We start from the raw sequence: 24,247 nt of genomic DNA on the forward strand, positions 1-24,247 counted from the left end.
TGCTTTTGTGTACCTGCGGCCTTTTCCAGATTCAATTATGCCATGAAATGCCAGCGACTGCAAAGCTTTCGACTTTGACACAAGGGCTAGATTGTGCCGGCTGAAAAAAAGTTCATCCTCCCGCCCGTCCCTTCGCCTCGTGTCTCGCTGCGAAGCCCAAAGGTTGAGGGAAATGCCAGACCTGCTGATGTTTTTATTTGACAGTCTCACCCTCAGTCCCCTTTGCCAAAATAGAAAATCTCTCGCCCTTTTTATTTAAGATTTCAGCCGCTATTAATGAATGGAATTTTCCCGGGTGTGATGTCACGTCAGGTTATAAAAGCTCTCCCGGCGTGGCGGCGAAGCGCCGCGGACGTCGGCTTTGTTCTAAAAGTGGAAAAGCTCAGCTTTGTTTTCTGCAATTTTCACGCATTAGCTCATTTCAAGGTCGACCCGATACGGGTTCCCGTCCTCTCCGCAAGTTCATATAAACAAAAGGCGACATTTCGGAGAAAATGAAATGCTGAACTGTCTGTTTTACTCCCATATACGTGCAATTTTTCTCTCCCTCCACTGTCACTTGTCCTCTGATGAGTAATCAGAAATGAGGCGGACTTGTCCAGCAGATGCCAAAACAGCTTTATCCTCATCTCCAGCGTTTTGAGGCGAATTAAGGACTTCGCTTGTACGGATGATTCTTGACCACCGTTCAAAATGTTTGCAGCTGAGTCAACTAAGCAAAGGTCGAGTTCACTAGTTGGCTTGGACAATGCAGACAACTCCAACCCAGGACACTGACGGGCGCCTCCAAGGCCAAAGAGCTTCTGCCTGCCTCCGTTATTCCCTCCATCACTATTCATAAACTTGTCTTGACCTTTTGCTGAAATGTGAGGGCAAATTAGTTGTCAGAGCCTCGCACGTGGAGAACATGCCAAGTTCAGAGCATAGCCTGGAGTTTCTGGTGTGTGGTGAAGCAGGCGAGAAATATTAGGATACGAGGTCATCGCGTATCTGGGGTAACCCCGACCCCTAACACGTATTCCCCACGGCGTAATATACGCAGCGCTACGTTTTGCTAGCACATTTAATTCCCTCTCAACTAAATTCAAGTCACCAATTTTCATTTCCATTGATGTTTCGCGGGACGTTCCGGAAACGATTGGCCGGCTCTTAAGTCTTATTCCCACGTCGGGCTCAACTTGGCAATCGTTTCTCAGTAGTGAATTAGATCACGACTTGTTCAAGTTAAAATCTTACTTGCTCTTTTGGGGTTGCTTGTTTTTGATTGCCCGAGATCAGATATGAAGTCAGACTGGCTTCCAAGTGTGGTAACTTGAAATCCTCCAGTTTCTCTCTGCCTGAATGCTCAATTTGATTAAAGAAGAACTCAAGTCAAATTATTATTTTTTTTTAATCTGTTTAGCCCAACCTGTTTAAACACAATGTTTTGGTTCATTTTTTTGTTTGTGCAATCTGAATTAAATAAACAAAATCCACCCATTTTGTCCATCTCAAGCGGCGGCCATTTTGTCACGTACCGAAATGACATCACAACCAATCACGGCTCAACTTCAGAAAACTGCTGAGCCGTGATTGGTTGTCAACTGAGAACATTTCTTCAAGTGCGTTCGGAAGGCCAAGCTAAGCGGAAAGTACATCCCCGCCATTCAATCTATCATTTGTTCCTCTTCTTGAGCGAGTTGTTGCTTCGCCATCTTTCCCCGTAAGCGCCGCTCACCTTTAGTTGACTGCGGCCGTGATTGAGTGCCACGGTGGAAAGCGTCAACATTCATTTCATCCATATTTGATGAGCCAATGTCTGCCGCTCATTACGCGCAACCGGGGGACGCTTGTAATCAGCATTCACAAACTCTCTGAATAATTATTTACCCAGATTGTGGTGTTTATACATGCATAGAAACAGGTTGATGCGTCCTGCCACCTCCCCTCCCCCCCCTACTCACTTCTACGCCCCGTGCTGTTGCTTCCCCACAGCTATGCGATAAAAAGACCTCTGATTAGGTAATAACAAGACTGATTTCCTGTTGTTGTTTTTAATCATTTGGCTTGCTTGGGCAGCTTCCTGATTTGTTAAGCTAATGTTATTGGTTCCTTCCATCGAGAACGTCTGTCATCGTTCTCCAAATAAACTCATACGCAAACCCATCCGGCATTCGGAAGCCTATTAAGGTTGTTTTGTGGACCCGCTTTACGGGATCTGGCGAGTCTCGTTTCTCGCCGGTCCCAGGCAGGATGCGGCGTTGCATAATAATCTCAAACGATCTCATTATATGCTGTCAAGTGGCGTATATCGGCCCCCTTTGGCTTCTCTCAGCTGGGGGAGAGCGGATAAAAGTCCAAACCCTCTTTATGCAAAAGTGCAATCTGTCATTCGCCGGCAACAAAGCGAGAAGGTGCGCTTTTTATCCGGCTGCCCAAACGTCTGCTGTCCTGTCTGTGAACTTATTTTTTTTCGCCCCCCCCCCACGGTGGAGCTTTTTTGCGACGCCGAGAGTAGCGTGCCACGGCCGATGGCTACGGCGATGCTTTAAAACCGTGGCCACGAGGAAAACATTGCGGTAAAGTTCAAACGGGAGGCCGAGTCAAGAGTTCGTCGGAAAGCCCTCAGTCCTTGGAGAAACTAAACGTGGCGTTTGGAAATGTATTTCCTGTCAGAGTTCAAAGCCTCTGATTGAGCTGTCAATTATTTCCATAATAGCAAACTCTTTTTTATTTCCACGTCGTACCACCGAGAGGGCGTTGCCAGCAGGCAGCGGCCATTAGCACATCCAAGTGGCGGAATCTCCAAAGCGACAGTTTGAAATGTCAACTTCTGGTCCGCCTTTGGTGGTCTGGTGTCGCATCCCGCCCGTCGGGTGCGTTGTCTTTGTCGTGGAGATGCGGCCAGAGAGCGTCATCAAAGTTGCAGCTGCTTTTAGAAGCCCAAAGTTTCTCTTTTGAATTATGGAGCTGTGCGTGCGACAATTTAACCCAGTAAGAAGAAACACTTTTTGCAGGGCTCCATTTTTTCTATTTTAATTTTTTTGCTCTTCTCTTGCCTTTATAATCCTTTTAATGGCCGTAGGAGGGAAACAAATCTAACCGAAATAAAAACAAATTCTAATGAAAAATCCCAAACTCTTATAATCCTAGAGATGACACACTTTGGTCTTTGCAGAGGATAAAGAATATATCCCAGTAATGTATAAAGCCTCGTATATGCGTTTCCCTTTGTGTGTTAGCTTTAGCATTAAGAGGCTAAGATGCTTTAAATGCACATCTTATTCTCCGAGTTTGACAGTAAGCCTCCTTTCTAAACAATTGTTTCAAAAGTCCTGAAAAATTTGCCTGTCTAATACCAAGTCATCAAAATTTACCTCGAGTGGATGGAAATCATTCAAACAAAAAAAATATTTTTTTTTTTTCCCCCTTTGCAGCTCTCTAGACACTCTTTCAAGCAGACATGAAGTGATATCAGACACCTATTAAATATTTGATGACGCTCTTTTAGCCCTGTGCAAATAACGGGCACCGCCATTTCTGACCAGACAAAGTACGCCGCACGTGCTTCTGCTATCAAGGACATTATTTGAACACATTCCTGCGTGGAGCGTATTTATTTTCTTGATTAATATTTCTTTGCCCCAGATTCCGCATTCATATCCCAAAATAATGCCATCTCCAATTCCAACCCACACATTTCCCTTTTTTCTCTTTGCTCTAAAGCTGCCAACGTTTTGCCTCAGCCAGTCAGACTCAAGATGGGCGAGGCTTGGCCTCCGCTCATCAAAATGGCCCCGGGGCGTAACTTACAAGTATCTATTTTCAAAAAGGCCAATGAAATAACCATCTCGATAAATCTTAGATACGAAAAGATGGTCAAACTGGAAAATTCTACAAATGTCTTGCTTGAGCTCGGATTTTTTTTTTTCTTCTCCGCCCCCTCAAACTTTCTCACATAAAGGCCACTTAAAGACTCTCATAGCATTTATTCCAAGTAGCTCTCGATTTCCTCCCCTCACACTGACCAATCAATACGTAATAGGCACTAATACAAAAGCGGCGTAAAGAGCACACGCAGCGTGTGCCCAATCAACCGCCCCGCTTTTAAATCAAATCCGCTTCACTGGCTCCTGCCGGTGGACGACTTGCTCTTTGATTAACAAGTCAGTCGGCATCGGACGCTTCAAGACACGCACGTGAGTTCCGATTTATCGTTTGCGGAAAGTGGGCCTGCAATCAGCTCGCTGTAGCCGCTTCCTGTTGACTCCCACTTGACGACATTATTTTTTTTTTTTTATTGCTATTCAAAAGCCTGTTTGGCGGCTTGAATGTATAAAAGGGCTGCAGCTTTTATTTTAATACAATAACCCTTCGTGAAAAATCGTGTAGAAACTTACTTTTTTTTTTCCCCTCTCTCGATGTATGATGCGTGAGAGACACAAAAAGAGCCGACACGAAGGGCGCCATGGCAACCGGAAAATGATGTAGTAATAGTCCGTCTACTCAGCGCACCGGCCGGGTGCATCACTTTAGTCCCAAAAGTGATAATGGAAGTTGTTTTGTAAACAGCTTTTGTCATTTCTAGTTTGGCTTTTAAGTACTTAGTGTGTTTTAGTCAGAGCATGCTGAAGGTAACCCCCCCCAAAAAGCTCATACATCACTCTGGGGTTCTTTTCTGTTATTTCCTACCTTTTTTTCTTTTTTCCTCTCGGCCTGTTATGAGGCAGCGCACGTATCGCAATGGATGGCGCTCATTATTTATGATGGCCTCCACTCCGGCTGCCTGTTGCCGCCCGGGCGAGCTGTCAGCCGCCACCTGACGCTAATGCACGGAACGCCGCTCGGACAGCCGATGGATTCCTCGGCTCAGCTGGAAAGAGCGTGCAAATGATCCGGAATACGTTACGGACAGAAATAGATTCCACTGCACTCAATCGCTTGTGCACTTGCCCACTTGTTGGCAACGGTGGATATTCCGCCATAGTTTCAGCAAAACTCCTCAAGTGGTGTGGGGCTTGCAAGTTTGTGATTTAACCAATATTTATTTATTTGTTTATTTATTCTTTTATTTTATTATTGATTGATTGATATTATTTACTTAATTAATTATTTAATTATCGATTTTATTTATTTGTTTTTATCCATATATACTATTATTATTATTATTTATTTTGTTTATTTCATTTTTTGAAGATGCAGACTAGTGCTGAATGATTTTAGGAAAAGATTGAATTGTTATAAGATTATATTACTATAAAATATGCCTCAAAAAAGTCAGGAGAGAGGATATGAAGGATATATAATATACTGGAGCACTTGAGTAATGAACCTATTTCTTCTCCAGTCGGTGTTGACGTGTCCGCCGCCGCCGCCGGTGGGACATCGTCACCAGCGAGATAACGAAAGCCCGCCGAGGTAACCGGCGGCTGCGTGGGACTCGGAAGCCTTTTCTCTTTGGAGTTTGTGTGTTTTGCGCTTTGCCACTCCTCCTCGAACCCGCCAGCCTTTCCCTTCCCCCGGCGGTGACATTTTGCGAAGACGTGTGAAGCCATGAATGACAACGAGGGGGCTCTTTGGAGTGCGTGTCGGCAGAGTGGCCTGCCGGAGCGAGATAAGACGAAGGGGAGGCCGGCCGGCCGACCGCCCGCCCACGTGCACGCTCGCGCCTTCCCAGTCTCACGTGCACGTCGGCCATGTTGCGGAGATAGAAACGAGTCGGGAGGGAGGGTCGATACCGCTTTTTTTTTTTTTTTGCTTTATAAACTCATCCCGGCATTCACTCATACCAATACCAATACCGACTACATACGGTGAAACAATTTAAATGAAAGTCTTTGCAGAAAGCTAAAAAAATATATTTTTTGGGCAAGTTGGACATGAACACACGCTTTGGCTTTGGTTGCATCACATTGCACATTTTGCAACATCAGATTGTTGTAAGCTTCTCCTCCCAGATATCCTTTCTGGAATCATTATACACACAGACACACACACGCAAACACATTTACACAAACACAGACATGGACATACACACATGCACACGCACACTCAAGCATAAACACACACCTGTTGCGTGGCACTCCCGCGTGCGAGTATTTGGACAAGAATGCTCTCTGTCAAGCGCAGATGCTCATTCATATGCATGACCCCCGCCCGTCACCCCGGGTGCTCCGTGCGCGCACATACCCACTCGCTTACCACTTTATTTATTTTTGGGTCTTTTTTATTTTTATTTTTTTACTTGGCACACCGCCTGGAGAATAACGGCGGCGGCAGCAGATGGCCCCCCGTTCAGAAACGCCGACTAGACATATCTGTAGGACGGTGAAGAGGGGGGGGGGGTCGATCAAGTCATGTCGACCCCGCTCCCCGGGCGTCCTCGTTTTGAGAGGAAAACACTCGATGAATGCAAATCTATCGGAAAAGCTGCCAGCTCGTTAAATCAAAGTTACAATTAGCTCCTTATTTGATAGCAATGAAATATTCCAAAAGACCTATTGATCGGGGATCTAAGTATTCTAAACTATAGCTATTATTAATCTCTGTCCCGCCTTCAGCTACGACCTTTAACTGACAATTAGTTTTAATTAAAAAAAAAAGCGGGAATTGATTGACTGTAATCTACGCCTTCAATCCACATTGTAATTATACACGGCTGGGATTCCTGAGCGAGGTAGTTGAGGTCGACGGTCAAGGCGGAAATTTTTTTTCTCGTTTCTCGCAATGAAATCTCGAATCGATTTGGATGCGCAGGTTATGTACACTTTGATGTACACTTTGCGCCCGTACTCGGAGGAGGATTTATGAGCTTAGGGTAGAGCTAAAGTAATAACTCTTGTCTTGTGGCCATAATTAATCTTTTTATATTGCCACATAATAGCGTCTAATAAGTAAAGGAAAAGGGGGGGGGGGGGGGGTGCACCAGCCGCCATATTAGCATTCATGGAGCATCATGGATTAAAAAGTTAATCCTCATGCAGACTTTATTCCTTCATGATTGTGTTTTTATTGTTATGCTAGTCGGTCACTGAGTTTTTTTTTTTCTCTCTCTTGTAATGTGACTAAAAGCGAAATGGAATCATCAGCATGCAAGTGTGGGCCCCGTCTTCAGTTTATAAGCTCGTAGTTGAGCGTAAATTGCCGTATTTTGGCGTATTTTGCTTTCTCTCTCATGTGCGTTTAGCATCACTAATCCAGTATTGGCCGCTTTAAGATGATGTGTGTGTGTGTGTGTGTGTGCGTTGTCCAGCTGCAGGTGCCATCGAGTTCATGACAGGCGGTGTCGAAATCGTCTCATCTCCTGCCAAAGGTTGGCGGAGGAGGGCGATCAGGAAGGTAAACGGATGATTTTGATGGTGAGAGACCATTGCGAGAAGCCAAACACCAGATGGAGTGGCAATATCAAAACATTCACACTTGAAGTTTCCTTGAGTGTGGCTCACATATCACATGTTTTCTTATTAAGCCATCCTCCGCTAGCGTGTTAACGTGCAAGTGTTAGCATTAAGCTAGTGGGGGCATTTTGAGGCAGCCTTGCATTTATTTCTGACGTTCTTATCAGACAAAAATATGCCCAAAATAGAATAAATGGGAAGTTTGTAGAAAACTAAAAGTTAAAATGAGGCCAGCTATGTGTGGGGGGGAAAAACAAAAAAAACATTGTTTCTTTGACTCCTGTCGTCATGCCAACAAGGTTCAGCTTACCGCTCCCGTGTTTGTGACTTTAAACCTTTCAGAATTATTTTTTTTCTTTCTGGCATTTTATATTGTTATCCCCGCACAAATTGACACTGTGGATTTGTCTGCTTCTTTTTCTCCCGGCGCCGCTTTCCCTGTGCTCCCGTCATACGTGAAAAACCATTCTGCACAGAGCCGGCCTATTTCACACAACAGCGGCACCAGACGTCGCCGCCATTGTGTCGAGCGCTGTCGGAATATTTGTTTACAAGGTTCAGTGCCGTTTAATTTTCTCCTGATCGGCTCCCGCTCGTCTGTGCTTTGCCGCCGCTGGCTGCCGTTTGTTTGAATATATGCACGGGATTTTTTTTTCCTTTTTCCTATTCCTTTTTTTTTTTAGCACTCGTCTTCCCAAACTAATTAGGGTAGATGAACAAAGAGTGGCCAGGAACAGGGCGTTTTGCGCTTGGCAGCTAACAGCCCAAACCGCCAATGTGACATTTGATGTGCAGATTGATTAATTGCATTAAAAAAATTAATGTCTATTATGTAATTAAAGGCAATCTGCAGCCAATTATGATTATCGGGGATCTGTCGTCATTTTATAGCATGTACAAAATAGGAGCCAATTAGAAGCGTGATTTATTTTTTTTTTTTTCCCTGGTTGAGGTGATTTTTGGCTTCTGAATGTCAGCGTAGAATTGTCACCTTCGTTTTCACACACGATTATCATCGGTGAGATGTGAGCCGTGTTTGGTTTTATTGTTTGGCGTTGCTTGAAATGTTCTCATCGCTTTTTGTCCTTTTTGTTGCGGGACGCATTGTAGTCGTAGTTTCCTTCGGAGGGCCGTTATGACTGTCAACCCAATTAAATGTATGAACACCTCATATGATATCATCGTGTCAGCTACAAAACAAACTGACAAATAACTCATTTTCAAATCAGACGAGTAAAAACTGTTCAAATATTTGAAAAAGATGATTTTTAAAAGTGAAGATAATTGGCAATTTTAGTAATGACACATGAATTTGATGCACAATTTGTCTTTGCCGGCCACATTAAATGATGTGGCGGGCCGTATCTGGTCCCCGAGCCTGAGGTTTAACACAGATGCTTTAGAAACTTATTTTCTTGGCTTTATCCACGATTTGCCAGCCGAGAGTCAAATGCAACCAAAAATAAATGTATAAAAATGCGAGAGTACCATAATATTCATAACTGTATATCTGAAAATACATTACATGTTAATATATATACTCATTATTTCTCACAGAAGATAAAGCTCTCCTGCAGCTCCACAAATCCGAGCGCATTGTCCCAGCTGGAAGACATTAATTTTCCATTACGTGTCATTGTCATCATTACCCATTGCGTACCACTCCCCGGCATCCAAATAAATTAAATTAAAATAAATGAATAAATAAAAGAATAAATAAATAAAAAGGAAAATAATAAATAAATAAATAAATAAATAAATAAATAAATAAATAAAAAGGAAAATAAATAAACAAATAAATAAACAAAGAGCCACAAAGCTCACGACAGAGCCGCATATCCAAGAAATCCGCCGACGTAATTTTAGTCAGTGCTACCGGAGTGGAACGCGAGCGGCTGTGGGTGGGGAAGAGAGTTGTCAAAATGAAACATGAAACATCAAGAGCGGCTCAAGGCGAGTAGTCGTTGTGCACTAATGTGTCTTTCTGATTGGAGCTTGCACGGCTGAGAGGAGCGCCAGCCGGCTGGCTGGCTGGCAGGCCGGCCGGCCTTTTGCCGCGTAGGTGCGTCAGATTGAAAAGATCCGTGGCGAGGCGAAGCAACTTTATTTACGTTTGCTTTCAATCCACTAATGGACCCCATCCACGGCACGGAAATTCAACATGGCATTAATACTCGGCGGAGACATCATGCGGCGCGACTGCTCAGATCCCGTAAAAGCTCGGCGAGCATAATGAAGGTTGCCTCCTTGCCGCTCATACAGAGTTGAAATGCTTTGATTGCTTTTGTATTTAAAGTGTGAAGAACGTCCTCCCCGCTAACTGCCCTGTCAGCCTCTCCATCACGTCTGACACCGCAATTACCACTTGCAAGAGAGTAAAAGAGGGCAAAAAAGCAGAAAATGGACATTGGAAGGATGCATTTTTGTTGCCCACTCGCCGCTTTCAGACTCCACTAATGAGCGCCATTCCAGAAGTGGCAATCAGAGGCATTCAGTCCATGAAATTGCTTGCGCGGAAAGGGCGGCCGAGTTGCCGTTCGTGGAAAATTAGGAACGGGACGAAGGGAAAGTGCAGGTGGGTCGTGTTGGCCAAGTTGCGCTTGGGAAAGCGTGATTAGCTGCGACCTCATCAATGAAAGGAAAATGGAGGTCAGGGGGGGAACTTATTGCTTTCTGAGAGATAAACTGGAGCTTCCTCGGGCTTGCAAAAAGAAAAAAAATGTCCAAAGTAAAATTTTAGATTCGCATTTAAAGTCTTTGCACAGGTAAAAATTGACTTTCGCGCAATTGTCAACAAACTAAAAAAAACACCTTGCTAGCTTTGTCGCGCTAGCTAACATTGTCGCCATAAATGTGGCTAATTTACATTTTTAAGTTGTTCCAACTACAAATGGTCTTTTCTACAAAGCACACGCAGGTTCTAATGACATCCATGTGCTTCATTTCCCGGATGTGCTAACCCGTTAGTTCCGCCGAGAATCTTCCGTCTGCCTCCCGTAAATTAGCCTAAGTGACGATATCATCAATATCCCCGTAGCGTTAGCTTCCAGCGGCTAAAAACCCCGAAATGAGTCTTCCCTCGCTGGCTGGCACGACATATGGAGCTCCTATTTATTTATGAAGCGCTTCATTACGAGGCGAGAGGCAGCTGCTGGCTTCTCTTCCCCCTCTCGCCGGTCTCCGGGTGATGAGGTTTATTTTTCCAGACGGATCCTGTGACATATTAGCTGTGTTTTAATGAACAAAATGTGTGCGTCAAAGTGATTCACTCTGCGTCACGCGCTTAATTAGGAGATGTGTGGGAAGCCGATGAGATGTTCGCTTTGAGTTTAGGCCTCAACCTCGTCACGTGACGAAACCTCCCTGCTTTGACATTTGGAATGTTTGTCGTATGTTTCCCGTCGTCCTATGTAATGTTAATTACACAGTGCTGGTGCCGTCTAATGGAAGCTTTAAATACAGCGAGCGGCGCATATGCTGAGAGGGTCTCCAAACAACTTAGCGCATCACTCTTGACAGATGATGGCTGTTGCTGCTACTTAAAAGTGGAAAGTGACCATAAAGATTTCATGTCTTGCGCGCCTAAGCTTAAGTGTCTTTCCGAGGTGCGGGGGGGGGGGCAATAGTCCCCCTTGGAATTTCAGGCAACACACAGAAAATACGATACGTGTTTACACCAAAGCTGTCTGGAATTTGATATAAATATAAATAAAGTTGAAAAATGTATAAAATGTGTTCTTTCACATAATATTGAGCAGTGTGTGTCATTTTTATGCAAGAGAATTTGGAAGGAAAAAAAAATCACAATATGTTGTTGTGTTAGCATAGCGGATGTTTTATACAGAGAACTGTATAATTAAAAATGATATACGGTATATTTATGTATTTTACATGTATGCATTTATGTTGTCCATATACAAAATAGCATCGTTGCTACTCATGCGCTCAGGAAATTTGTGGCCGGCAAGTAACACCGATAAAAAAAAAATGTGCTCCAAATTTTCCATCCTTGAGCTTGTTAATTAGGTTGGCTTGTGATCTCATGTGTGTATTTACCAATAAAGTGTACTAGCAAATGTGAAGAGTTATGAAGTCAACTTTAGAAAGTGGGCGCACTCTGTTAATAATTCAAAAAAAAAAAAAAAAAAAACGGGAGCCACGCAAAGCCTTTAAGACGATTCTATAACTCTCAATATTTCCCCTCTCGCTGTCTCACTCTTGTGAATTATTACAGCACTTTAAATTTGAGCCGTCTGCATATTACTTAAGCTGCAAAAAGACACTATATGCAATATAAATGAGCTGGCTGAAAGGAATTTGTATTCACTTTGGACGGGAACCATGTTTCAACAAATGTCTTACAAACGGCGCTCGGGCCCCGCCGGCACCTTTTGGCTTCCGCCAGACGTACGACAATGATTACGCCATGAAACTTTAACGGTGCCCGGGCTGAGTAAGAACCGCTGATTTGTAGATACTGTTTGATTTTATAACACGCCGAGGGTGCAGCAACTTCTCCCTTTTCTCCTCCTTGTGTTATTCCATGTGACTTTTACAAAGTCGCCCTCGCTGTCGCCGGCCTTTGAATGCCGGAATGCATCGTGACTGGTGCGCCGTCCTTCCATTCCAGGCGCAAAGAGGAAGATTAAGCGAGAGGATGTCAAGTTTGGCGGCCATATGCTGCAAAGAGCCCTTGGAGGATGCTGCTGTTTAGCATGCCGCTGTCGGGTAGGGGCTGGGACGTGGCTAGGGGGACGCGATGGCGTGAGTGCCTGGTCGTTGTCGCCGTGAGTCCTGACACATCTGTTGCGTCACACGAGGTCACGAGGTCATTGAAGAACTTCCTGTATTGGTTCCTCATAACAACATAGATGCCATTTGGACCGTACAGCATATTATATTATATTATATTATATTATATTATATTATATTATATATGGTGTATATTTACACACACACACACATATATATATATATATATATTTTTTTTTTTTTTAAATATCTTTGACGTCTATAACCGTCACTGGTTCTGAATGAGTTAATTATGAGCAAGGGGACAAAAACAAAAAGTTATGGAATGACCATGTTTGGTTGGGCCAACAGAAAATCGGTCGGCGGTCACATAAAGAAAAAATGCTTCCGAAGCTACGGTGGCTCTTGAATTCTGATGCTCTGATGATTCTTGTCTGTCTCTGATGGTCCAAAAAAAAAAAAAAAAAAACGTCGGTGGCTTTTCAGAATCTTTGGTGACATTTTTTGGTAGCAAGAGAAAGGCCAGTTGTGGTTTTGTGTTCTCTTGCTGGTCTTGCTATTACTGTTTTTTTTTTTTTTTAAGTTGGGGAGCTGTCGGTCTTATTTATCGACTGAGTCGAGACGGGTTGACTGGAATGGTGTTGACTTGCCCGAGCGACTCTTGAAAGTATGTCTCGCCTCAAGTCAAATCCAATCGCTTTGTTTGGGGAGTTGCGTTTGCTTTTTGTCAGATTTAAGATTCCAACAAGCCAATCGTCAAGACGGGCTTTTTTTCCTCCCTCTTTGCCTGGAGTTTGTTTATTTTTCCCTTTTGTCCACAAAATGGCTTCAAATATTCAGTGTTTTCTTTTGGGCTGCAGTCTAGATATTGATAAAAGGTCTTTTTTTTTTTTTTTTTTTTTTTTTTTTTTTTTAGTTCTTATGAACAATGACCTGGAATAGATTGACGATTCTTTTGTGTGTTTTTATCCCAGATGTGGTTAGCTAAACTAGTTTGGCAGTTTGAGCTTTATGGATGGATGCCAACGCTGCCTGTTATCTGGCGCTCCTGGTGAGACGCCGCCGCCGCCTCCATTTTAGGCGGCGGCCATTATCTGCGTGTGGATAATCTTTGACTTCTCCAGATAGCGCATCTGACCTTCTCGTCGTGTTGGTTTTCTTCTTCCAATCATTTGAGTACAAATCTAGCTGAAGCCTTCCTTCTCTGCCAAACAGTTTTTTTTTTTCTGTGTTCCATAAGTACTCCAGAGGGAAAAAAAAAAAAGCATTTGTGAGAGCAACAGCCTTCGGGTGTTGCGCCAAATAAAAAAAAAAAATGCTTTTTTTTTTTTTCCAAAACCCTTCACACACTTCACTCAAAAAGTGTTTCCCTGTTTTCTGTTGGTATTCTCCTTCTTTCTCTCTCTCTCTCTCTCTCTCTCTCTCTCTCTCTCTCTCTCTCTCTCTCTCCCTCTCTCTCTCTCTCTCTCTCTCTCTGCTCTTTTTCTGTTTTGGTTTGAACTCTGACATCCAAGTCTGCCCCAGGATGTCTGTCACAAACTGCAGTCCAACGTTGTGACAATGCTTTTGTTCCTCCCGTGCCTTTTATGACCTTCTTTTTTCTTCTTCTTCTTCCTCTTTCTGTTCTTTTTGTCTATTTGTTCCCTTTTCAAGGTCTGGCGCACCTGACGTTAAACGACCAAGGTATGGGTTCATTTTCTTTTTTTTTCTTTGGGTTCTCTTTTTCTTGCCCGAGGATGCCCTGAGCCCTTTGAACAGATTTTTTTTTTCCTGACCTTTCCTCTGTACCATTCAAATACCTCCATTTTATTTTCTTCCCCACTCCCTAAACATCTTCCTTAAATGTTCTCCAACCATCTCACTCCTTCTCCTCCCTCCTTCTGTTGTGTTTTTCACCAATGTGCCGCCCCTCCCACACACTTGTCCCGTCCTATGGCTAACGTCCTGGACCTTCACCCTTGACCAACTTTGACCATGATGACTTCACCCCAGGGGCCGAAGGTAACACTCTTGTCTGCGTCTTCAACAGCGATAACAAAACGAAACTTTGTTTGCTGCTCATCCACCAACATCGAATATGGAATGTGCAGAGTTTTTTTTTCTTTCTTCCCCTCTCACCACTCTGCTGACATTCTTCTTGTTTGGCAATCTTTTGAAAGGGTTCAGGTTCTTGTGATAGCTTGCTGGTGGATTTGAGAAAAGAAGAAAGAAAAACAACGCCCGCTGTTGGCGTGATGTTTCCGAGAACTGTTTTCATGTCGGTTCCATTTGCTGTTTGTCACAAGCGTTCTGACTTTCAACGCACTTTTTTTTTTTTAATGCCGTGCTTCAGTCCCATTGGCTACACTGTGTTGACATTTGTGTTGGCTTCCAAGTCAGGACTGTCTCCCTCTCTCAGTTTTGCTCTCCTCATTTGTTGACCTTTTGACGCCACCGGACACTCAGTCCAAATTGGCCGCGGGAAAAGAAAAAGGCAAGCGTCAAAGCTGAGTTCATAAAATCGAAAGGAGTGAACAAGAGCAGGAGTCAGTGAGTGTTCTGACCTTTGCTGCTGTAGGGAAAGAGAAAAAGAAAAGCTTCCTCTCTTCTATTATGGCGGCGCGTGATTCGTGTTGGCAAAGTCCGAACTTTCGGCGTCGAGACGTGAAAACGTCCGGCGGCATGTTAAAAGGACCTGCTGGATGTAGAATGTCGCCAAGCACTTGACTGTTTGATCAAACCACATTTCCTATACGGCTGGTGTTGTCAAACAGTGGGTCGTGGTCCTCTAGTGGTCCGTGGCGGTGTAGCAGGTGGTCCGCGAAATTGGTAATGAAATATGTGTAAAAATGACATGTATTTATTATTTAGACTTGATTTACTTTTGTGAATCATTTACCAATACATTTAATATATTACTATATCTAGTGGCCTGTGGCGGTATTGCAGGTGGCCCGAAATTGAACTGGAAAATATTTAACATTTTTAAAAATTCAATGTATTTATTTTTTAGATTTGATTTATTTTCCAGCTAATTTTGTGAATCGTTTATTAATATAATAATAAAAAATAATAACAATAACAATAATAATAATAATAATAATAATAATAATAATAATAATAACAATCATAATAATAACAATAATAATAATAACAATAATAATAATAATAATAATAATTTGGATGGATATCCAAATGATGTCAAATGTAGCAGATATTTCCAAAATAGACATACAGATGCAAATAAGGTCTATCCTCCGTCGGTGCAAAATGAAATAATATTCCGACAAAACCAGTCAAAAACTCCTGCTCGATGCCAATCAAATTTGCCCTTCAAACTATTTTCTTTATGGTTAAACATAAGTTCATCCAAATGGTCCAGCGAAACTTCAAGGCAGCCAGACGGCCCCATAACGTTCCTTCACACATAAAACTCTGCGCTGGCTGTTTATTCCAGCCATAATCTTGTCAACGGCCGTGCGTGCATCAGATGGTAGAATGAACCAGATGAACGTGAAATGATACATTAGATCATCATCGATTCGAAGGGGGGCTTCGTGTCGAGTCCGTAAGCCACTCGAAACAGATCCGTGAAATCAACTCGGACGAAGGACCCATGCAAATACAAATCAGTTACAGAGGAAAGCGGCCGATGATTCGTCGAACATTGCCCAGTCGGCCGTTTCTATCGATCACCTTGTTTCCAGGATTAATATGCTTTGCTTTGAACCAAAAAGGGGAAAAAAAATCAATAAAGCTGACACATTAGCAAATTACCTGCTGACCCTAATTGTGAAAATATTTCTGCTTTGCATGCCCTTGCTTCGCTCGAACGGGAAAAAGTAGCCAGGCGTGCGTTTAACTGAGGCCGTGGCCGTCGTTAACGATCGCGGGGCCGTCACGTCAGCCGTCATATTAGAGGGCCGGGGAAAAATCAATGGCGAGTCTCCTTAAAGCAGCGGCCGCCCTTCACCGCCGATGCAAGGACGAACGCCAGGCCTCGGTCGCCGCTGATCTTTATCTGGCCGTCTGGAAAAACACTTCCGACGCCGCACGCTGGGCAGGCAACATGTTTTTATTAAACCACCAACAGTTCCGTCTCTTCTCTTGATATAAGTGCTTCATAAACATGTTTATGTGGCTCAATAAGGTAAGCGTAAAATTTTAGATGGAAAGAAGCGGCCTGCGGGTTGATTTAGTCACATTTATGTCAAATTAATGTTTCCAATTCAGCAGCCATTTATTGTATTTGGAAAGTTAGCAGACTACGAGGTGTTCACGTGCCACTCCAACAGCCGGCCAGAAGCCATTTCTGAAATTAACAAGCCAGTTATTGCTTAGGCCATGACTGCATTGGCATCATCATTTTTATTATTATTTTATTTGTATTTTTTTTTTATAGAACAAAAAGAATAACGATGATGCCCTGGCAGTGGTAATGAGCTTTAGTTTGCTTTGATTACTGTAAATGCTTTAAATTGGGATTTAAAGGAAATAAGTTATTTAACTGCTATTGGTTGCAGCATTGTCAAAACAGCTAATGTCAACAAACGTAATGTCAATTTCATTTATATGGCGATACTTCAAAATAAAAAGTGAGCTGGAAAGCATTTTGGAATTTTTATGAGATTTTGTATAGAATGTGATTCATCGCAAAGACCTCATGCAATAAAATAAACTAATATGATAATGAAATATTTTTTTTCTCAGGTTTGGTACTGCAGATTCTTTTCACCCACAGTCCATTTTGTTTTCCTAAAATGTATTCTATTTCTCAAGTCAGGTAGATGCATAGTGAGAACAAAATTAAGCGAGGCTTGGGAGATAGTCCGCCAGCAGGTCTAATGTAGATCTCCTTGAAGATAACTCCGGGAAAATGAAGGCAGTATTGAGCCCGATTGGTATCTAGCCAGCAATGTAATGGACTAGGTCCAGGTCACGATAGCCATCTCGCTCGGAGCTCACCGAGGGCACTTTGTGTGGTTGCGGCTTTTTTGTGTAGGAAGATGGATCTTTGTTCATTTCTAATGAATTTCACAGAATTTGCCCCGAAATGAAGACATGAAAGCAAATTCAAAAGTTTCTACCTTTCCGTCTGGTCTAATCACCAATCTCAAGAGTTCATTATCGTGGTTGGTGCGAGATGATGGGTCCATTCCAATGGCGTAATTACAGTCGGCGGGTTGATGCTGATTGACAGGGCTGGACGGCGGCGGAGCTGCGGGACCTTGAGCGGCGAGGTGTGTGAAGGTCGTTGCCGCTCCGTCGCTCTTAGGTGAGGCGGAAACGGGCGCGGCGTTTCCCAGGCGAGGCACGCGCCGTTATTGGCGGCCTCGCTTGGAGAAAGTGACAGCGCGAATCACGTCAACGTTTAGCACTTTTGGGCCGCTGCGTTGGACGACAACAACAACCTCGTCATCATCATTTGTGAATTACATGCTCTTTTGAGTCACATTGGTAAAGGTAGTGCCAAGTGCTACAACTGTCGGCCAAATGGATGCTAATTGGTGTAGCATCGGGCTCGAACTGCAACTTTTCAATCAAATGAATTGTTGTTTGGCAATTTTCAGGACTTGCGGACGGCCATTTATAAAAAAAAAACAACAACAAATGATTCATTGATTTATTAAAACTTTTGACATTTTCAAATGAATTTGTCGAAATTTGGTAGAATGAACTTCTTATGAGGATCTTCTACTTCATAATGTGGCGTAACGGTTTCGGCAATGTAGTGGGAGATTGGGAAACTATAAATAGTATATTATAAATATAATATAATATATAATTATATATATAATATAAATTGTAAACTATAAATACAATTATCCATAATGATCGATAACTTTTTTTAAATTATTATTATTATTATTATTATTAATATCATTATCATCGTGTTCCTATCATCAAAAAGATAGATTTAATTGCCCCCCTTCAAATAGCTAAATAAATAAACAAAATAATTGTTCTAACAAAAGAAATAGATGGATAGAAAGGGAAAACTATTGACAAAGACAAGTCTGACCTGAGTACATCATTTTCCTTGACATAATTAACAAAACACAATTCAAAGTTTAGGAAGTTATAATTCTCTTTACTTTATGGGGACAAAAGTTTGAGCTGAACTGAAAGAATAAAGAAGAAATGATACAATAAACTAGCACATCAAAATCTTCTTTTCAGCCCCTACTAAGAATTTTTTTTTTTTTGTGACAAGCAAAAGATGTCGATGACTATTAAAACTGTTTGTGACCCTATGCGTAATGTAGTTTGTCCAATCGATGTTGCCATAGCAAGGAGATGGACTGATTAGCGTTTGTTAGCTAACGGCCAATCAAAGTGACCGTTTGTCCTTGCCTGTATTTTGAATACTGACTCCACTTGTCGTTAGACTTTGAGCATTTCTGTGATGCCTGATAAATTCGACTATTTCCTCCCATCCTTTGCCAAATGTTAAAAATGGCGGGCACACACATTGACACGCGTAATTTCAACAGAACTTAATCAAATTTGGCCAGTGGGGCATTCATCTTGAGGGCAGTGTGGAAATTGGATCCAGGTCGGGCTTTTACAAGTTGTAATTAAGGGGGGGGGGGGCACGTGAGATGGGTGACATATAGTAGGAAATGGCGCTATATAGCAGATAAGGCGGCGAGGTGAGAAAAGCTGTTGGGATGACTAATGACTCACAAAAAGAAAGAAATTTAAAAAAAAAACGCCGCATGTGCTTTACAAGAAAAGAAAAAGAACAAAACCCAGTGACGGATTCCCCAACACCTGTTTGGTTTGGAACGATTTTCCAAACAAACCTTCAAGGACACCTCAAGGTCCGTCATCACCGAATAGAAATGTGACAGACACGTTTGAAAGTTACAAAACGGTTCAAAATGAGCGCTTTGGCGCCACATTGATGGACCATTAGCATGAATACTCGATTCCCGGCCGGGATTTTAGAGCTCCGGTATGGAAAATGTAGATTGCAGCTAAATTGATAGCTGCGGAGGGAATGGAACGTCCGCTCATTTAACACTCTTATGGGGGAGGGATAACTGAGATGTTAAAGTCTCGCAGAAAAAATAATTGCTCTGACTCGTGCCCTCCTGCAGGAATGTGATGTCTCGGCATGCCGTAAATAAAAAGGAAGGAGAAGCTAATCCCCTCAGTGAGGGAGGAGGAAGGCCTAATGAAATATGTTGAGGCGCAAATTAGACGCTTCTAATTGAATAAAAGGGATTTCCAGAAGGGCGAGCATATTAAAAAAAATACGCCACGTGGAGACGGAGGAAACTCATAAACTAGCACAAGACGACGCCTCGGGGAGGCGCCGTGTCAGTCCCGCGCTCGCGTCTTCATTTTGCGTCCGTAAATGTCTCACTCGACCCAAAGGAGTTGTGGAAATTGCCAATGGCCTTTCAAAAAAACAAAAAACACGATAGCGAGGACAGGAGATTACCTGCATTAGTTTGGATTGTTATGCATGATGAAACTTTTCACTTTTTCAAAACAAAAACAAAAAAAATGCTGGGGCTTTCATTCCGAGAGCCAGTTAATCCCGTTGACCCAGCTGATTAATTGTCGGCTTCGCTCTCAAATGAATAATTTAATCAAGCGTTGGCGTTGTAAGCACGCGTTGTTAACTTTGCACAATACGTATCCAAGTCTTGGTAGTGGCTCACTCCAACAAATACCAGAAAATAAATCCCAGACCAGAGTCTTTGGTAGAACTTGTAAAATGTTTTTATTGGCTCCTCCTACTTGGTGCATCGCTACAACTTTCCCCTTAACAGATTCTTAATTAGGTATTTAAAAAAAGCTCAAAAATTCAAGAACGTAAACAAATTTAATGAAAAACAAATTAAATAAATTTCAAGAAAGCAAACAAATTTAATGAAAATAAATTCAAGAATTAAAAAAAATATTTAAAATATCTTTTTTCAGTTGGGGCACTTAGGTGAAAATTGGCTTTCATGCAAACAAGTGTTCACAGAACTGCCGTCCATCGTATTCTCACAATTTCAAAATAGAAGGAAAAACAAACTGATTTGCTTGCTTTGCTAACACTCTTGCCAAAAACATCAATAATCTATATTCTAAATTATTTCCTTAGCTCCCCCCCAAATTTTTTTGGGGCAGTGTTAAACTTCTGCAAATTTGGACGGAGCCTCCGACGGTCATCGTCAGGGACTACTTACAATTTTCATTTCCACCATCTTGAAGCTTTCGACTCGCCACTGATTAAACAAGCCTCCATTAGAAGCTTTGCACCTAAATCTAGTGTCCCCTTCTCAAGGCTTTTGTCCTCACAGACATACAAAACGTGACAAGGTTGACACTTTAATACCAAAGCCCGAGTGACACGGCTTTTGGGCCATTTGATTATTTATCCTTTTTGCAATCTCCATTTTGTTGTCTCCCAAAAAAAAAAGAAGTCACATCCAGCATTTAGTGTTGTCTCAATTGACGGGCACACACTGGCAGGCTGAAATTACACATTGCCACACTTTTGCAAAAGGGCTTTTCATAAAATAAGCAATCAAATTGTGAAGGAAAGATTTAAAACAGAACTGCTTGGATTCTGCTTCCACAAATTCTGCCTTGGACCACCTCCACCTTTGGCATCCTGTTGCGAGCCACTTGATATCAGAGGAGAGGGTTGAGCAAAGAGCAGCAAAAGGGGATTTGGCAAATGAACAGGCTGCAGCCTCAGCATCCAGTCCAAGGGATTAGCGGGAGAACAGGAAACCCGATCCGTGTACCGGTTGAGCTGTCACCGACCCATTGACGGGAAGGTGTATCGACCTAAAACCATAAACCGGTCCTGACCTTACCGAGTCCACAAAGCTTTGTAGTGTAAGCAGTTAGCATTTAGCGCCATCCGCCATTTTGACTGTGTTTTGGCTTTTAGCCACCGTTTAGACCTTTCTGTCTCCAACCGTACTCGTTTTGTGAAAGCCGCGTCGGGTGTTTTGATGGCGCCTCGGCGTTCCATCTCGAGAGCCACTCAAGCTCGCCGGGAAGCGGCGCTCGGTGGGACCGCGCGCTCCTCCGCCAAGGCTGCGCCTCTGTTACCTGGCAACGCCGCTTCCTCAGGTCGCCTCTCGCTGCAGCAGCAAAGTTGTAAATAACCACGCAAAAATACTGATAATTACGCTCGGAAAAACAGTCTTGGTATGCAATTAGGAAGGACTCCATCTTTGTGATTAATATATTGTTTCGTGAATAGGTTTTTGGAGGGGGTGGGGGTCATTTAACCCATGACCCGACTGGGGATGAATGGATGGATGGATGGATGGATGGATGGATGGATGGATGGATGGATGGATGGATGGATGGATGGATGGATGGGCATTTAAAACAGCCTGGATTAAAACAGAATCATCCATTCTGACTTGAAGCCTTCAAAATCTTCTTGGAGTCAGCTCAAATGTTGGCGATGATTCTTTCTTAACGCTACGCCAGGTCTGGGTGGGATTCCGATGTTCCAAGTCTTTGGACTAAAGACTTCCTCTCGGGAATGCTCAGTCCCCCTCGTGAGATCGGCTCGCCGTCGGGCCTTAGGATTTGTTAAGGGTGCAGCAAAAGTCGACGCGGCTATGCTAATTCCACTTTGAGCGAGACTTTGACTGACAGTAGGTATTTGAAAGAGTCACTGAGAAATAATGCATGCGGACGTGATGTGTGGCCGAGCGCAATTAACGTTGACGATTTATTTACTCTTCTGAATTGCCCGTTCCTAATTAGGGCTTGTCATAATTTAACCGTTATCCATGTCATTAAATACTGTCTATCTTTCAGGGAGGAAAATCATTTCATTTTGTTGTCTAGTAGTTGAGCACAAGGAAGGAATGTGGATTTTTTTTATGCAAATGCACAAAGAAAATATGCTTTCCTGGTCATTTGAAGGCGTCTCGTTGAAGTGGAAGTTGCAGCACCTTGTGCCTGTGAATCTGATGTTCTCTTGGGGTGTCTTTTGTTTTGTTGAGGTGACATACTCATCTTTCTTTTCTCTCTTCTCTTTCAGGTGACTCATCTCAAAGCGGTAAGACAACTCATTTCCTTCTCATTTCCTTTTCGCGCGTCATCTTTGGCTTCTTGTTTAAATGTGCCTGTACTTCGGCATTTATTTATTTATTTATTTATTTATTTATTATATTTATTTATTATATTTGGTATAAAAAAATGGATGGATATTATATAATATTATTACTCATTTTTATTTATTTAAATACATGTACATCTTCACATATAAAAACATAAGAAAGACAATACGAGTAACACGAGGCCAACGTAAGTAGTCACATGACTGGTGCTGATGATGACAAGCCGTCTTAGCTGGACCTCCGGATTATTTTCTGTTATTTAAAAAAAAACAAAAAACGGTCTCCTTTTGAAATTGTCTTCCCTCATCCGGTGACGTCCACTCACTCGGCTACGGCGGGTGTTTACCGTTTTTTATGCACCGTGACAACGTTAAATCCCCCCCCCCCCGATGTCCTCCAGCCCGAAGCTGCATTGCTTTCCAATGTAAATGTAAATTTTCTACGGCGCACACTGCCTGAGCCTAGCCGCCATTATGTGTTTCATTAATTTTGTTTACAAGGTTATTACACTGCCTGTCTGCCTGTGTCTGCCTTTTACTAAGCGGAGACCAAACGTCTGTCCCGTCTTTTACTGTATTTGAGGCCGTTAGCGAATATGTGCTGACACGTCACGGCGGACTAGCTTTCTATTAGTTGGATTCACAGACGAGGAAGAGGCCCGGGACGGACGGACTAATGAAACATATCACCGCATCGCTCCAAAATGGCGAGGAAACAAGATGAGCTTTAAAAGTCTAGCCTGCGGCGATTCTCCCTTTCAAATTTTTTTTTTTGCTGATGTCAGTCTTACGTCTTTTTTCGGTAATTAGGTTCTTGGGCATCGTCCCTATGAATGTATAATCGTATAAATTTAGGCAGTTGGCTGCACGTAATGAGCCAACAAGTCATACGCATCACGTACATATTAGCTAGCATTCAATTATGCGTATCACATACTGTCAAAGGCATGTTTGCCAAACAAGTTGCAAATGTAGAGGTCTGCCGCATGAGGATACCCAAAATTATGCCGGATTAGTCTTTAATTTATTTCACTTTTAAAAGTTTTGCTATTCAAAGTCGTGTCGGCCATTTTGGTGACTGTTGTTCAAATTGTGACTATTGCAGCTTTTTGGGTTGTCTTCTCGATGGTTGTCTTTTTTATTTTTTTTGCTCATGGGGCTAAATACGTTTAGTCAGGCAAGCTGAAAGCAGAGATCTTTTAGATGCCATCAAATGACATTGAGAGAGCGATGTAAACATCTTTCCGTGGATCTGCCGGTCTCAGCATCCCAAAACAGCCTTCTCCACCCGGTGGACGATTAGCATCTCTCGTTTGCCTTTTATTTCTCCCCCTCCTCGCTGTTCCTTGAACGCCATGCGAGCGCCGCAATAGGATTGGCCCGCTCACCCCGGGAGAACGCTCGTCGAGGCTCGCATCCGCAATTTGGAAGCGAAAGCGGGGGATGGGAGCGGCGTGCCGTGCCGCGCCGCGCCGCGCGGAGGGCAACACTTAGCAGAACACATTGTTTTCCTCTGCCTTCTCCCTACAGAACAGCAACAGTCAGACAAACCTCAAAAACAAAAAGTGGCGGCGCTCGGAGCTGTTTGTTTAAAAGTCCCGACATCTGGTATTATGCATTCATCCACAGTTGGGGAATTCATTATTCTGCTCTGTAAGCGGCTTTATTCCGAGCTAACACAGACACGCCACGGCGAGGAACATCCCTGCTGTGAATATGAACATTCCTCATTTATGAACTGCTTTCATCACCTTGATCATCACAACGCGCTCTTTAGTCAGACTCATAAAAAAAAAAAAAAGCTCCCTTTTTCATGCAAATGCCATCGGTTATCTTCGCCGCTGGCCCCGATTGAAAGGGCCTCGAGCAAATGGCCGGCTAGCGTTGAGCATGCGGTCACGTCTCTGTAGTGGTTGGCGCTAATGAACTACCTGCGATAATTACTGTTGGAGGAGTCCGGTCCAAGCGCTCCACCCCTCCCACTGGCAAAAAGCCATTCAAGAGATGCTCATTTGCACCCTTTAAGGCATAGGTGTCAAACCTA

General features: G+C 43.0%; 1 protein-coding gene across 5 annotated transcripts in view; it reads left to right on the forward strand.

Annotated features, from left to right (window-relative positions):
- The window catches only part of nrxn2b (neurexin 2b), a 242,527-nt gene that overhangs the window by 83,904 nt on the left and 134,376 nt on the right, over positions 1-24,247 (forward strand). For all 5 annotated transcript variants that reach the window (XM_085936342.1, XM_085936378.1, XM_085936369.1 and 2 more), the window contains one exon: positions 22,126-22,143. In XM_085936342.1, coding sequence (XP_085792468.1) covers positions 22,126-22,143 — 18 coding nt within the window. The remainder of the gene's footprint in view (positions 1-22,125; positions 22,144-24,247) is intronic.

The sequence above is a fragment of the Syngnathus leptorhynchus genome, chromosome 2 (genome assembly GCF_054491065.1).
Source record: "Syngnathus leptorhynchus isolate UIUO chromosome 2, UIUO_Slep, whole genome shotgun sequence".
Lineage (NCBI taxonomy): Eukaryota > Metazoa > Chordata > Actinopteri > Syngnathiformes > Syngnathidae > Syngnathus > Syngnathus leptorhynchus.